A 15,008-nucleotide genomic window follows, 5' to 3' on the forward strand; every position below is an offset into this window, starting at 1 on the left:
TCCAGAGCTCCTACCTCTGCAAAACTGGACTTTGCCTTGCAGTAAACAGTCACAGGGATGCCAGGGGTCGGCTGTCGGGCAGGGGGGCCCAGAGGGAGCCGGTGCCAGGTGGCGGGATTGAGCTGTATACGACTGACCCCAGAGAGCAACTAGGTATCTGTTGAGTAGCCTTGAAGGGCTGCGTTTTTTGTGTTTTTAGAAAGGGAGTGAGGACACAGCAGTGACCCAGCAACTGCCTCGCTGCCCTGGGGCATTGCCCCAAGCTGTAGAAAGGGTCCTTCCAGCCAGGCTCAGGGCAGGACTACCTGGCCTTCCTGCCTTCTTTCCTCCTCCAATCCCTCCCTCCCTCCTCCCTCTCTCCTTCTTTCTTTCCTGAGCACACACTACTGGTCAGATACTGTGTCAGGCACTAGAAGAAAGATGTCCTCAGAGATCTGGCCTTCAAAAGCTAAACAGAGGCTTACAGAACAACACAGTTGTTAAGAGTTTGAGCTCTGGCCTCAGACAAAGCTGGGTTCAAATTTTGACTCGCCCATCTCTAGCTGTGTGACCTCACACGTGTTACTTAACCCCTCTGAACCTGTGCTTCTCCTGGAAGGTATCTATAAGAAGTGAGAAAATTCATGAAAACACTTAGAAGAGTGCCCAGAACAGGGCGAGTTCTGAATAAATGCAGCTACTAAAAGAGAAGCTGTACATGTGGAAGAATTTAGAGTTTGGGCTGTTTAACATGTTCAGCACCCACGGTGGATCTAGTTCTAGAGAAAACCTGGGGGCTGGGTAAGAACTGGCCTGCACCCACTGGACATTTTTGCCAACGGTTTGGCAGAGTTTGGCAGACGGTCATCCCTTTCATGTATGTGGCCTGGACCATACACTAGTTCCCCACTGTGAGGGGGAGGGGTGGTACCCTCTCCTTTTACAAAGGAGGAAGCTGAGAAGCAGTGAGTTTGCACGACCTGCCTGAGAGAAGAAATGGCAGCCAGGCTCAGTTCAGATCCCAGCACAATGCCGACCCTTCACTCAACCTTCATCTCCCCAGACCCTGGCCATGGCATCAGATCTGTTGCTCAGAGTGCAGGAGCTGGCCTGGGAGAATGTGTGATTGTGCACCTTACTTCCACATTTGAATGCTGAAGAAGGAAGAGAGAGCAGGTGTGAGAAGCCAGGTGGGGACTGCTGGGCAGAGAGGGACTCTTAGGGCTCAGCTTGCAGCTATCCTGGCAGGCTGGCTGGCAGAAGGCTGAGACCTCTTTGGACTGGCTGAAGCCACTGGGGCAGGGACTCAGGGCTGGCCGACCCTTGATGGCAGTTTCCACCCTGGCTGTGGTCCCTGAGACTCTGCTCCGGGAACTCCTCTCTATCTCCATCCTACATGCCTCTGGAGCTGCAGTGAGCATAACAGCATTGCTTCCTCACCTGCAGCCTGTTTCATGTATGCCAGGACCCAGACACTGCGACCACAGGGACAGTACACACACACACACACACACACACACATGTGCACACAGAAGTCACATGCCCATGTAAGGAGCTCTATATAAGAGACCTGTGGAGCACAGCTCACCATGGTTCTGCCTCTTAAGCCCCATCCAAATGAATACAGGGTGACAAATGCATCATTAGTTCATTCAGCATGCCGGGCTAGGTGCCAGGCTCTGGGACACAGCAGTGAACAAGACAGATAAAGTCCTTGTTCCCATGACGTTTATCTGCTGGGGTGGGATTGAAAAAGTCTTTTTATCTCCTGGCTTCCCCCTTGATACACTGTAGTCTCTGCTAAGCCTTGTCATTTCAGGGGATTAGGAGAACAGGGCTATGGGGAAGGCAGGGATCTCTGTTGTATCCTAGATGCCTAGCACAGGGTAGGGGCTGAAAACATGTTTGTTGAACTGAATCAAGTAGGAATCTTGGCAGGCTCCCTCCATAGGCCTGGGTGGGGTGGGAAATGCACCAGCTTCCCTTTTCCCACCTCACTGTCAGATATGATCTGCTTCATGAGGTCTTTTCACCTGGACTGTCGCCAGACACTGTGGGCACAGCTCTCACTGCTTCTTAGTCTAATTGCCTGAAATCCCAAGGAAACCATCCCCGCCTTTTGGAAGCGTGCGATCTAGTGGGGACATACAAAACTCATATGCACTGTCATGTGGAATGTTGATATTTTACCTTATGATTAATTGTTCTGAAAGTCATTTTCACCTACCTGTGTGCAGGCCTCCTATCTGGATTTAGTTTCCACCACAAAATCGAAGGTTCTACAAGACCAAGAGAGGCTCAGTAAAGGTTCCTGAGTCAAGCCATAAAGAGAATCTAAGGGTAAATGTATCAGAGCCCTGTAAACAGGCACGTGATCAGTAGTGCGAGGCAGCACTGGACACTGGGCAGGAAGGAACTGGTGGAGTATGCTGGCTGCTGGTGTGAAATACAGATTTTGATTTATTCATATTCAGAGGAAAGATTTAAATGTGCTACTTATACATACTTTAGACTAGTGTCCACTCTTGAGAGGGTTGCAATGCCCTATGCTTCTAGGGACTGTATGGTGTAGTGGTCAAGTGCACAGGCTCCAGAGCCTGCCTGGGTTCAAATCCCAGCTCTGATATTTAACAGCTGGGTGGTCCTGGGCAAAATTACTGAATTGTCCTGAATCCCAATGTTCTCATCTATAAAACAGGTGTTGTTAAAAGAATTCAGCGACAAAATCAACATGAAAATGTCGGGCCCTAAGCCTAGAAGACAGTAAACACTAGCCGTTGCCATTCGGCAGCACAGTGTAGACCAAAGGGCCTCACACTTGAGCTCGCATGAGAATCACTTGAAAACAAAGATCGCTGGTTTCTACCCTGAGTTTCTGATTCAGTAGGTGTGGGGTGGACTCTGACAACTTGCATTTCTGACAAGTTCTATTGCTGCTACAGCTTCCTCAGGCACCACCTTTTAAGAACCACCGGTATAGAAGGAAGAATATAGTTTAGGATTCTGACATTGAGACCATCCCGTAGTATCAGGTGGCTTTGGGCAGATGGTCTCTTTGAGCCTCAATGACTTCACTTGTAAAATGGGACTGTTGGTAGCCACTTCGTGGGGGTTGTGTCTGGCATACAGTATTACCATTAAGTGTTATTGTTCCAATTTTAGCCAAATCTGTTGGCCTTTGCAAGATGAGGAGGATCACAATGAGTGGAGATGGGTGGGGTGAGCCTGGGGAATGCTGCTGAGAACCCCAAGGTCAAAGTGGGGCCTGGAGCAAATGCCAGATGGGTCTGGGAGCCTCAGAGCAAAGTGCTTATTTAGAAAGTACTCTTGCTTAGGGTATTGGGAGACAGCAGAAAAATTCTTTGGAAATTTCTATGTAGCCAATCCATGATTAACTTTGGACCTGAGATGACAGTGTTTCCTGAAAGCCATTGACAAGGTGACCTCTTGCAGGGGAGGTGGAAAATGCTTCCTAAGAAAAAGCAAACAGGCCCCATGGGGTTCCTATTGCAACCCCTATATCTTCCTGTCCCTCCCTGCACACTCTCTTCCTTTTTTATATAGCCCTCTTTTGTTAGAAAGCAACCCTGTCACCTCCTGCCTCACAATGGGATCAAAAGCACTTGGGTTCCTGACCCCTGGCAGGTGGAGCTAAGGCGGGCTTGCCTTGTTGTTTCCCGGAGCAGCCCCCTGGTGGAGAACAGTGACATTGCAGACCTTCCCAGGGGGAGGTTTCTCCCCACGTGCTCAGTGTTCCAGCTCTAAAGCCCGGGTCTGCAGCCTGGGCCAAGGGCTGGAGCTTCTCAGCAAGACTGCGCCCAAGGCTTGGAGAAGATTTCTGGGTCAGTTGGGTATTACTATTACCGGAATAGCACGCAAAATACACCCCACCCGAGGTGGTTTAGAGACTGTTGATTTTTAAGAGATCCACTGCTCTTGGCACCGGGAAGCAGGCAGTCAGAGCGCTAGCCCCAGACCGGGCCTCAGGGGTCTGGGCCTTTGCAGGTTTTGGCCTGAATATCAGTGGCAGTTTCCAATCTGAGTCATTCACTCCCTGAGGCGGGATACCAGTGGGGAAAGGGCTATCCTTGGATAAGGGGCTTTTTTTTTTTTTTTTTAAGTTTACTTATTTTGAGCCGGATGAGGGGGGGCAGTGCGCAGAGAGATAGGGAGAGAGAATCCCAAGCAGGCTCTGTGCTATCAGCCCAACACAGGGCTCGATCTCACAAACCACAAGATTATGACCTGAGCCAAGATCAAGGGTCAGACCCTTAACCGACTGAGCCACCCAGGTGTCCCCAGGGACTTTTATTTTAAAGGCAGATTCACTGTCTAAACACTACTCCCCTCACCCAGAAGACATTGTGTATGAATCCCACCCTCAAAGATGCTTTGTTTTGCCTTTTTGGAAAAAAACTCAAATAAAAAATTCAATGTTATCATCGCTTATTGCGCATGTAACATGGGCAAGTCACCAAGCTAGGCACCCAGGGGACCCAGGTACCGAGGGGACGCAGGTATACTGAAGATGCAATCCTTGCCTTAAAACGGGCAGCCAGAGGAGCCGTCTAGAGAGGTCTAAGCAAAGCCTGAGGCCAGTATGGAGCACAGCAGCCTTTGCACAGAGTCTGGGCAGAGCGTGCCTAGGGACAGGTTCTAGAAAGGATGAGAGGCTTGGGAGGGTGGGGAGGGCATGGGAAAGAAAGGCCTTAAGTCCTGGAGCTGAGCAGGAGCAGGCCGAGAAGGGTGGGGTGTGTTCAGGGAACAGTGAGTAATCTGGTGTGGCCCAGGGCTGCTGAGCATCACTGTGCCTGGCACAGGCCGAGCGGTAATAAGTAAGGGTTAGCTCTCTGCCCCCTCCCAGGGGTGAAAGGAGGAGCAGTGCACCAGGCTAGAGAGAGGGGTATATGCAGGCCAGCTGAGCACCTGTAGCACCGAGGCCTGGCAGAGACCCCAGGCCCGGTGTAGGGGGGCTTGTCTGAGAATTTCCCTTCCTTTCTTTTTTTTTTTTTTTTTAATGTTTATTTATTTTTGAGAGAGAGAGCAAGAGAGCGTGCGCACAAGTGGAGGAGGGGCAGAGAGAGAGGGAGACACAGAATCCTAAGCAGGCCCCAGGCTCTGAGCTGACAGAGCCACCCAGGTGCCCCAAGAATGTCTCTTCCTGGCAGATGGGCCTGGTGCAGCTGGAAGGTGAGACTCGCAGGGGTGAGAACAGGTGTTGTCGAAATGGACAGAGAAGTATTTCGATGACCACAGGGTTTGCTGGAAAGACTAATGGTGCCTTTGAAATCTGGGCTGGGACAGGCCCTGAGTCACAGCATATTATTTAAAACATGCCCTAGGCCCACAGGTGCCAAGTCTAATCCTGAGTGGGAGAGATGCTTCTCTCATATCTGTTTGAATACTTTATACTTTTCAAAGCTCATTCACCTGCTTTATCTCATCGATCTGTTTAACAGCAGCTTTGTGCTAACCAGGGCAGGTACTCCTCCCATTCCACAGATGGAGAAGCTAAGGCCTGGGTATGATGAAGTTATATATTCTACTTTGTTTTAGCCATTGGTCTTGTTATAGTGAGTGTTTGCTTTTGTTTTAAATTTAGTATTATTATTATTTAGATAGTTCAAACATTCAAATGGTTCAAAATTCAAAAGGTATGGATAAAAGTCTCTGTCAACCTTATCTTCACAGACGCCTGGGTCACCTCTTGCCAGTTGGAACCCAAGCCTTTTGACTTTAGGACTAGTGCCCTTTCTGCCACCTGGTGCAGGGGCTCAGGGACACTGTAGATTCAGGAAAGCGTGAGGCAAGTTTCACTGCTACAGGTGTTTTACCTCCTCTTAGGAGTTATGCATATGTATCCTTGGGGACTAATTGTCTTCTTTAATCTTAGTCCACATACGTTTATCTTTCCATCCTAAACTCCTTGGAGGCAGGGAGTATGCCTTCAATTTCTGGGAGGTGGTAGAGTAAGGATTAACCTTGTAGGCTCAGGCATATAGAAAATCGGGATGGGGCGCCTGGGTGGCTCAGTCGGTTAAGTGTCCGACTTCGGCTCAGGTCATGATCTCATGGTTTGTGGGTTTGAGCCCCGCATCGGGCTCTGTGCTAACAGCTCAGAGCCTGGATCCTGCTTCGGATTCTGTGTCTCCTCCTCGCTCTACCCCTCCCATGCTCATCCTCATGTTCTGTCTCTCAATAAACAAACATGGGGCGCCTGGGTGGCGCAGTCGGTTAAGCGTCCGACTTCAGCCAGGTCACGATCTCGCGGTCCGTGAGTTCGAGCCCTGCGTCAGGCTCTGGGCTGATGGCTCGGAGCCTGGAGCCTGTTTCCGATTCTGTGTCTCCCTCTCTCTCTGCCCCTCCCCCGTTCATGCTCTGTCTCTGTCTGTCCCAAAAATAAATAAAATAATAATAATAATAATAAACAAACGTTAAAAAATTTTTTTAATAAAAAAGAGAAAGAAAATTGGGATAAAAACCTGTGCTGTGTGAGCTTGTACAAGTTACTTAGGTTCTCTGAGCCTCCACTTTTCCAACTACAATGATCATGCCCTTACCAATTTCACAGGGTTCTTGTGAAGACTCACTGAGATGACTCAGGTCCCATGTTTAACCCTGGGCCAGGCACAAAGTATGCACTCTGTAAGTGGGACCTATGATTCCCAGGGTACTGAGTTTGTGCACAGTTAAGTCAGACCCAGGCATCCGTTCAAACTTAATTCTGACGGGATTAGGGATCTCAGGCACCTAATTAAGAGCAAATTGACATAGTAGGTCACCCAAATCCATATGTTTGAGCAAATAATTCTTCCTGAGCTGGGATCCACCCTTTTTCCCAAAGGAGTCTCCCAACAGCCTGGCTCATCCCCATTTTCTTTTTGGGAGAGGCCTGGATTTTCTGGATAGTCATTTTGAGACCAACAGAAAGGCCAACAAGGCACGGGCCTATTTTGTCTGTAACCTTGAGCCTGAGTTTATACACGGGGAGACTGCCATATGGCTTTTCTCAGGGCTGACAGTAATGACTCACTGCAGGGTCACCAATGCCCTTGAACTGTCTTGGGCAAAGTGGCTCACTGGATCTGCTTCTGGGCCTTGCTCCACAGCTGCCTGACCTCTGCTTCTCTCAGACAAATGTCCTCAACCCCTGAGACTCTCTATTTAGACACAGGGGCCTCCCCACACCTGTATCACTCTGTGTTCAGAGGGACCCAAGAAATCATTTATTCTAACCCTCCTCATTTCACAGATAAGAAAAGCAGCCCAGTGGTGGCTACAGGCTTGCTCATACCTCTAGAGCTTGTAGCAGACCCAGGATTTGAACCCAGGTCCAGGGTGCCCTCTGTGATCCTGTCCTGGCTGCCACAAACCCCTACCCCTCAGCCTGCTCCTTCTCCACAGGGTACTCACTCCCTGCCTCAGGCTCCAGGTCCTAAACATTCTGAGTGGCAGATTCCATGGCTTTGTGGTAGGACAGTTACTTACCCCTTTGAAATCTGGTTTCCATGAAAGGACAGAATGATCTCTTGGAGCCTTGTGGTCCCCACTGACCATAATATCAATTAGCAACGTAAAAATGTGTTTACTTTTCTGTTAAAAGAGGCATTCCTTTCCTATCCAACTCAAGTTTTGTAAAGAAACAAAAATATACGCCAACAAGGATGAAGGGATACATAATTGCCTGGCAGAACAATGGAGCAATCCATGACTTCCAGGGATGGAATCCACAGAGCCTGGGGAGCTGGGACCTGGCAAGACAAACAGGGTGACAGGGAAGTCTGAGTTGGAACAAGGGGAAAGGACAAGGAAGAGAGAGGAAATTATTGTACTGGGGCAGGCCCAGGAGTGGGGCAAGCTGGGGAAACAAGGAATGGATCTCCAACCCCCCTGCATCACCCCACCCCAGCCAACACAATCATGCCCCTCTTGTTGTCCAGAACCCCCATGACACCCCATAATGGGACTCTGGATGTATTCCCATCTGCCCTGATGCCCCCCTGCTCCAACTTCATAACAGTCAAATTCCCCTTCTGGGTTTCAGGGGCCATTGGCTGGCATGATTTTGACGGGTTACCTTTCCCATGGGTATATACATTTTAACAAACTGAGCCACCCAGGCGCTCAGGGTATATGCATTTTAAATAGGGATTCTGGAATCTCTGGTTCGGCTTCCTGCTTTCTTCAAGTAAAAGTGGAGGGGTTGAGGGGGGTAGGATGGAATAAGACAGATGCCACTGGGAGACAGTGTCACTGAAAGATCTGACTGAGGGGAAACAGGAGAAGAGCTTGGAGTAGTTCTCTTTCTCTGGGGAGAAACAAAGTCTCATTCTGTCTCTCCATAGCCTCCACCCCTCCAGAGATGGGATTTTCCTTCTCTTGCATAGATTTGGAAACTGAGGCCTAAAGTGCCAAGCCCAGAGACAGAGGTGGGCCCAAAGGCTGAGAGTCCTAACCCTGCAGCCCCTGCTCTGAGGAGCCAGATGAAAGGGGCCAGGAGCTGGAGTGAGAGCATGTGGGTTTGAGGAGAGGGGAGGCTCTGGCAGACTGGCCTTGCAGGCTGCAGCAGGGGGCAGGGGCAGCCCTGGGAGGGGGCTAGCGCCAAGGCCAGCGGAGGGAGCCGACCAGATCCAGCGATTCCCAAGTCCCAAGAAATATAAATGACTCATGCTGGGTGGCTGTGCACGCCAGCCCAGCCCACATTCCCGGGCCTTTGTTCCCAGCCAGCCTGGGCCTGGCCTTAAAGGGCCAGCTCCTAGGGCCTGAGCGTGGGCCGCTCCACCCCACCCCCAACCTCCTCTTTAATCCTGGCCCTTCCTTGGGTTGCTCCTAGTCTCTGGGCTGTGGGTAAAAAGGGTGGCATCCTGCGGGATTTAGGGGTCCATCCGATTGAGTCTTCAAGCTGTAAGGGAGGGCTCTCAGGTCGTTTCATCCATCCCTCTGCCTCTGCACCTAAACTGTCCAAGAAGGATTAAGAAAACCTTTGCCCTGCTTTTGAAAGATGCTTCCGTGAGGGGACCCCTTTCAAAGCAACTTCTTGCAGAGTCTCAAATCATCTCCCTTCTAACACCATCCCCCAGGCTGCAGGCTGGGCTGGAGGCCCCTCTCCCAGGGCCCCTCCCTCTATTTTCTCCCCACCCCACCCTGGGCCCCGTCAGTATTGTTTTTTTCTTGGCTCTCATTTGACACGTGTTTGGTGGGTTTTAGGTTGGCTTGTGAACCCGGCTCCCTGTGCTGGGCCTCTGAGGGGTCCAGGTTTCAGGCCAGTCCTATCCTGTCCTGCCCATGGATCCCTCGGGGGAGAAACACCATCCTGGCGCCCGTCCCAGTCATTTCTTTGGACCTTGTGTGCCACCATGTGGACATTCTGGAGATCTGGAGCCTTCTGGGGCTCAGAGGGGGCACTCTGCAGACATGCCCACAGCCACCAAACCAGACACTGAAAAAACATCCTTAGCTAGAAAGTAGCCCTGAATCAGCACAAACCAAAATAGAAGCAGGCCCTAAATCAAAGAGGGAAAGATAGGACTGTACCCTCTGTGAAACAATGGCTTTTTTCTTCCTTTTTTTGTAAATATATATTTTTTAATGTTCATTTTTGAGAAAGAAAAAGAGAGACAGAGACAGAGCGTGAGCAGGGGAAGGGCAGAGAGAGAAGGAGACACAGAATCTGAAGCAGGCTCCAGGCTCTGAGCTGTCATTACAGAGCCCAGTGTAGGGGCTCAAACCCACGAACTTTGAGATTATGACCTGAGACAAAGTCGGACACTTAACCAGCTGAGCCACCCAGGTGCCCCAACAATGGCTTTCGTAGAGCCATTGAACAACAGAAGCCAGCTGGCTCTATTAAAACTTATAGATAGCAATATTTTTTGTTAAAGCTTGGGAAGATCTTTGTGTCCCCAAGCAAACAGCCCCTTCTGTCCCCCAGCCCCTCACACAGTATTTGGGCAATGCTCTGAACACAACACTAGAGCTTTGGGTTTAAGGTTTTGTCCACTGTTAATATGCAAATTTTAAGAGAGGGGTCTCCTTAGATGCTTTCACAGTAATTTCAGGGTTTATCAGATCTTGAACTGAGAGCTGGGTTTGGAGGGAGTAGAAAGTGTCAAGCTATGGGGGAAACTGGAGGGAGGGACAAGGACAGGAGGAGTGGGGATGACCAACAGGAGACTCCATGGGCAGGGAAGCCCTGCTCACAGTTGTTCCCTAGTCAGAGCCCTTCCAACCGTGGAGAGGCCTGGGGGCTGCTCCATAGACTCTGTCATTTAATAAGTGTCCATTGTACCCGGGACAAACCTTTACCAAATGGGCTAGAACCATGGGCTGTAGCTTTGAGGCCTTTGTGGGGCACTGGCCTTGGCATCCCTAGCCCCAACCAACCAGGCCAGCTGGCTCTGGATAAGCCCAACATCCAGAAGGAGCATCCAGAACCCTCTGAGACCTGCCCCATCCATCCTTCCATCCGCCCACCCACCCACTCAATAGAAAACCTCTGTGGTCATCTGCAGGGTTAGGTCCACCCTCCTTCCAGGCTGTCACATCTTTCAAAGTTCTGCCTTCCTCTCCTTTCTCACTTACTCTCCTACAGTTCCTTGTCACCCTGATCCTAAATCAGACCATAGTCTTTCAGTGGATCTCCCTGCTTCTGGACCCACCTGGGCCCATGCATTCCAAACACCACTCCTAAATTTATCTCCCTAAAACACACCCAAGTTCTCCTGATTGCGGACTCTGCCTGCAGCATCCAGTCTGAATTTCTGGGCCCAAACCAGAGGCCTGCTCCCTAAGCCCTATGTTGTCACTCCATCTTTCGGAGTTAGTGACTTCCTGAGAATAAGAGCTTTGTTTTATATTTCAAAATCAAATCAAATGTAAATTATATGTCAATAAATCCTAGCCAAAAAACCCAAAACACTAGCATGTATCGCTGTGTGCATACAGGCATGCATTCTGATGTGCATGGCTGTGGCCTCAGGGCTCTTGGCCACTCTGTTGAGTGGGATCCAAATACGGCTCCTGACACATTTGCTAAGCTGTGCACCCCGCCTCAGGGCCACATCATTCTGGGAGATGAGGTGCCCTTCCTATTCCCCCCAAGTCTCAGAGCTCCTCCTATTGTGTTCTGAGATGCTCTCCTTTCAGAGGAAAAGAGAGCGGCCCAAGGCCAGGCTGGGCCCAGGCAACACAGAGAATGAAATGAGGTTGGTGCATCTCACAAGGGGCTGAGGCCCTCCCCTCCCCCTGCCGTGTGAGGGAACGGTGACCCTGGGGAAACATAAATGACAACATTCCATCATTTCCAAGTTCAAAAGTCTGTAAGGGCTTTCTAGTCCAACTCTTTATTCTTTCAGGCCATAAAACTGAGAAGGGTACTGCTTGCTCTCGGTTTACCACCAGGTTACAGGAGAGCTTTAAAACCTCTTTGCAGTCTCTCAACTGCTTCCCTTTCGGGAGCCTTCAAGGTAAGCCTGTGCTTTCTCCCTTACAGCCTGGGAACCCCAACCCCAGGGGCAGCCAGCCCATCAACCTGAACCACTACGCCACCAAGAAGAGCGTGGCCGAGAGCATGCTGGACGTGGCCCTCTTCGTGTCCAACGCCACGCGACTGAAAGCGGTGCTGGAGCAGGGGCCGTCCGCCCACTACTACACCACCCTTGTCACCCTCATCAGCATCTCTCTGCTCCTGCTCGTGGTCATTGGCATCCTGCTTGTGGTCATCGGTGAGGAGCCCAGGCCTGGACTCGGCCTTGGCGCCCCCTAGTGGAAAGAAAAGCCCCACCGGCTTCCCGGCGCCACCCCGCATTTGCACATGCCAGTTTCTCAGCCTTACACTAACCTGGTGGTAGCCCTCCGCATGACAACCGCCCAAGTAACAACTCCTCCACAGTGAGAGCAGGCTCCCTATCCTACCTCCTGGTATCACACATAGGGGTCACTCCACAATACCTTCACTTACTTGTAGCAGAGGTCCCTACTGCCTTTTGTGTGAGCACCCATCCCCACTCTTATGACCCAGGATAATTTCCCAAATCCCTATTCCATTAAGTACCGTGTGGATGCCCCATGCACTGGGCAGTGAGGGAGAAGGCAGCTTAATGCAATGACTACCACCTCCCTTGCTTTCTGCCACGCAGGTCTCTGAGGTGCCAGACTTTCTCTGACCTCTAGTGGATGCGGTGAGGGAAGTTTGAGGCTGTGGCCCCACCCTGACCCTCCCTTCCCACTCCTCCCACCCTTGTCCACAGCGCGGCTGAACCTCAATGAAGTAGAAAAGCAATGGCAGCTCAACCAGCTCAACAACGCCGCCACCACCCTGGTCTTCATCACTGTCATCATCAACGTCTTCATTACAGCCTTCGGGGCACAGAAGACAGGCTTCCTGGCCTCCAGGACCTCAAGGAATCCCCTCTGAACACAGCCTGGGACCCAGGTGAGGGAGGATGGAAAGTCGCCAAATGACCCTTTTCTCAGCTCTGGGCGTTTGGGGTAAAGTGACATCTTTGCAAGCAAAAGGGGAAAGAGATCTGAGGCAAGGAGGGGATCTTAGAGAAGAGCTTGGATCTGGGCCCAGAAAGTCCCCACGTGCTGTTAACAGGTGACTCTTCCTCGGCAATTAAGCTTGAGCTTTTCTATAGCCTGGGATGGGTTTTTCTATAGCCAGTGTGGTTAGTGCTTGGCTCTGCCCCTCTGGCAAGAGGGAAGATGCAGTAGGGATTCCTCCTTGGCGCTGCCCAGCAGTCCTTGCTACTCAAACTGTAGTCCCTGGACCAGCAGCAAAAACACCGAAGCTTGCAGGAAATGTAGACTGTCCGGCCCCACTCCAGATCTACCGAATGGGCATCTGCATTTTCAAAAGGCTGCCAGGGGAATTGTGTGTGCATTAAAGTCTGAGGGCCATTGCCCTCCTCACTGCCTGCCCTCCTCACTGCCTCTTCTCTGCTTCCCCTACAGGTCCTGAGTCTGGAACTGCTTCCACCTTTCCTCCCTGATCTGTTAGGCTGATGGGCACTTTCCACAGCCCCTGGGAGAGCTCCAAAAAGGGCTGTGTAGATGCCCTTGATCCCTACCCACAGCATCTGAAATAAGATGTACTATTTTACTGGTCTAAGTGAATCCCATCTTGGTCTGGAGTCCTGAACTCAGACTGGGGTACTGCCAGTCTTTCTAGTAGCATCTCCAGAATCTAAGACATGTCTATCTAAGGTCAAGCCCGCCCAGCTTCAGGACTCTGGTTCTTACTCCACCTCATTCCTTCCCCTCTGCCCCATCCATTTCCTCTGCTCCAGGCCTCAGTTTTCCCTTTCTGTAAAATGGAATGATTTCTATCTATAAAGTTTTCTGCAAATCCACTATGAGTCAGTCTTTATGCATTGGGCTGGTCTCTGGATGCCCTCTCCAGCAACTGGAAAGAGCTTGAAGGAGCAAACCTAAGTCCGGAGGGAGAAAAATCTTTTAAATCACTCCCTCTCCTCTGGGTTCTGCTGAGTCAACCTTCCTGGCCCCGCCTGCCTTGGGCTAATTACCACCTGCTACATCAGTGGCAGATTAGTCAATTCTGGATTGATCCATGTATGCGCAATCCTTTTTTGGGAACTTGTTATAAACCTATCATAGCTTTCAAATTAGCACTTTCTCTTAGGCATGTACTTAAGGCATACAAACTCATTTTGATCTTTGCCTATGCAAAACAGAACTAGAAAGGTAAATTTGCACCTATAAAATGTCAACAGGGCATCCGTAGCTCAAACAGAAATGATTTTTAGATTGTCTGCTACTTTAAAATAAGTCACATCTTGGCTTCTCTCTGCTGCTGACCAAACCATTCTGGCCCTATGTCTAGCCTTCTTCACCCAGGGTGTCCATCAGCATTTCCCCACTGAAACCACAATCTCCACAAATCTGCTGAGCAGAAAATGCCCAGTCTGCTATCAGACCGTGAACTCTGCAGGCAGGAAGAGTGCCGGCCCCTTCCAGAGTAAACCATGCAGTTCCCCACACAGCAGGCACCCAACTAATGGTAAAGGATGGAGGGTGGTGTGGAGGGTCCTTGGCACATCCATCAGAGGCCTGACTACTAAGGGACAGAGATGTGAACCCCGGGCCTCTTAGCCCACCCCTCTCCCATCTTGATGGGCAAGGGGAAAAACACACGAGCCACTTCGTTTTCTAAGAAGATGCTGTATTTAACAATTTCCTTCCCCCCATCCCACTCCCTCCCCCCACCCGACACATTTCCCTACAGAGCAGGGGCCTACCAGGCCCTCCCCCTTAAGGCAGATGGTGTGGAGGTAACAAAGTCAAACACAAGGCACTGGCCAGGGTCAGAGGTGTGCGAGCAGGGCCTAGGAGGCTAGGCTTGCTCCCGTCATCAAAAGAATGGAAGTTGGAGAGCTCTTTGGGTTGGATCAGGCCTTCCAGTGCCATGCCCAAGGGTGACCCTGGCCCCAGAGAGAAAGCTGGCACCCCAGCCAGCCAACCATAGCTCTTACCGACTCCCTGAAGTCCTTTCCCAAAGGCAGTAAGCCTGAGCGGGCTCTGAGAAAACCCATAGCCCAGGGGGCAGCTATGGCATCCAACAGCCACAGGCTATTAATTGGAAACTCTTTGTTCTTCCTGATTTCTTAGAGAGGGGCAGGGAATTCTCTTCAACCTCCAGAGGTTCTCAACGGGCCCCAATCTCCTAGATGCCAAGCATGTGCCCTTGGTGAATGCAAGGCCCACCGGGTAGACCCTGCAACTCCAAATGCTGTGACTTGGACTCTATCACAGCACAGCTCTGTGGGGCTCCGCTGACTGGCATCCTGGGCCCTGTTGCACCAGCTAGGAGTGCTTCCTCCCAGCAGCGGCAAGCTCTGCGTTCCCCTCCCTAAGCAGACACTGAAGTTCCACAGCAAGTGTCCGACACACCCACACACCGTTCATCAATTCAGCAGCGGCGGCAGAGGCAGCAGCGGCTGCAAAAAAAAAAAAAACCCAGCCCCAAAGGCCCCAGGGGATTTTTAGTGCAAGAGAAGTGTGTGATCATC

At 50.9% G+C, this 15,008-nt stretch overlaps 2 protein-coding genes across 2 annotated transcripts in view; one reads left to right on the forward strand and one right to left on the reverse strand.

The window, feature by feature from the left end:
* Nucleotides 1–15,008, reverse strand: part of B4GALNT3 (beta-1,4-N-acetyl-galactosaminyltransferase 3) — a 140,298-nt gene that overhangs the window by 24,298 nt on the left and 100,992 nt on the right. The gene's annotated exons all lie outside the window — the stretch shown is intronic.
* NINJ2 (ninjurin 2) lies at nt 11,471–12,394 on the forward strand. The gene is made up of 2 exons (XM_047067251.1): nt 11,471–11,702; nt 12,228–12,394. Exons 1-2 carry the CDS (start codon nt 11,549–11,551, stop codon nt 12,392–12,394), a joined length of 321 nt encoding a protein of 106 aa, XP_046923207.1. The 5' UTR covers nt 11,471–11,548.

The sequence above is a fragment of the Lynx rufus genome, unplaced genomic scaffold (assembly GCF_022079265.1).
Source record: "Lynx rufus isolate CCGP_SWC_20201006 ecotype Redwood Valley unplaced genomic scaffold, mLynRuf1.p SCAF_7, whole genome shotgun sequence".
Lineage (NCBI taxonomy): Eukaryota > Metazoa > Chordata > Mammalia > Carnivora > Felidae > Lynx > Lynx rufus.

Excerpts from the sequence above, each read along its gene's own strand:
- NINJ2 (XM_047067251.1), top strand. The coding sequence starts at position 11,549 with ATGCTGGACGTGGCCCTCTTCGTGTCCAACGCCACGCGACTGAAAGCG. Across the intron at positions 11,703-12,227 it reads CATCCTGCTTGTGGTCATCG|CGCGGCTGAACCTCAATGAA; the intron begins GTGAGGAGCCCA and ends CCTTGTCCACAG.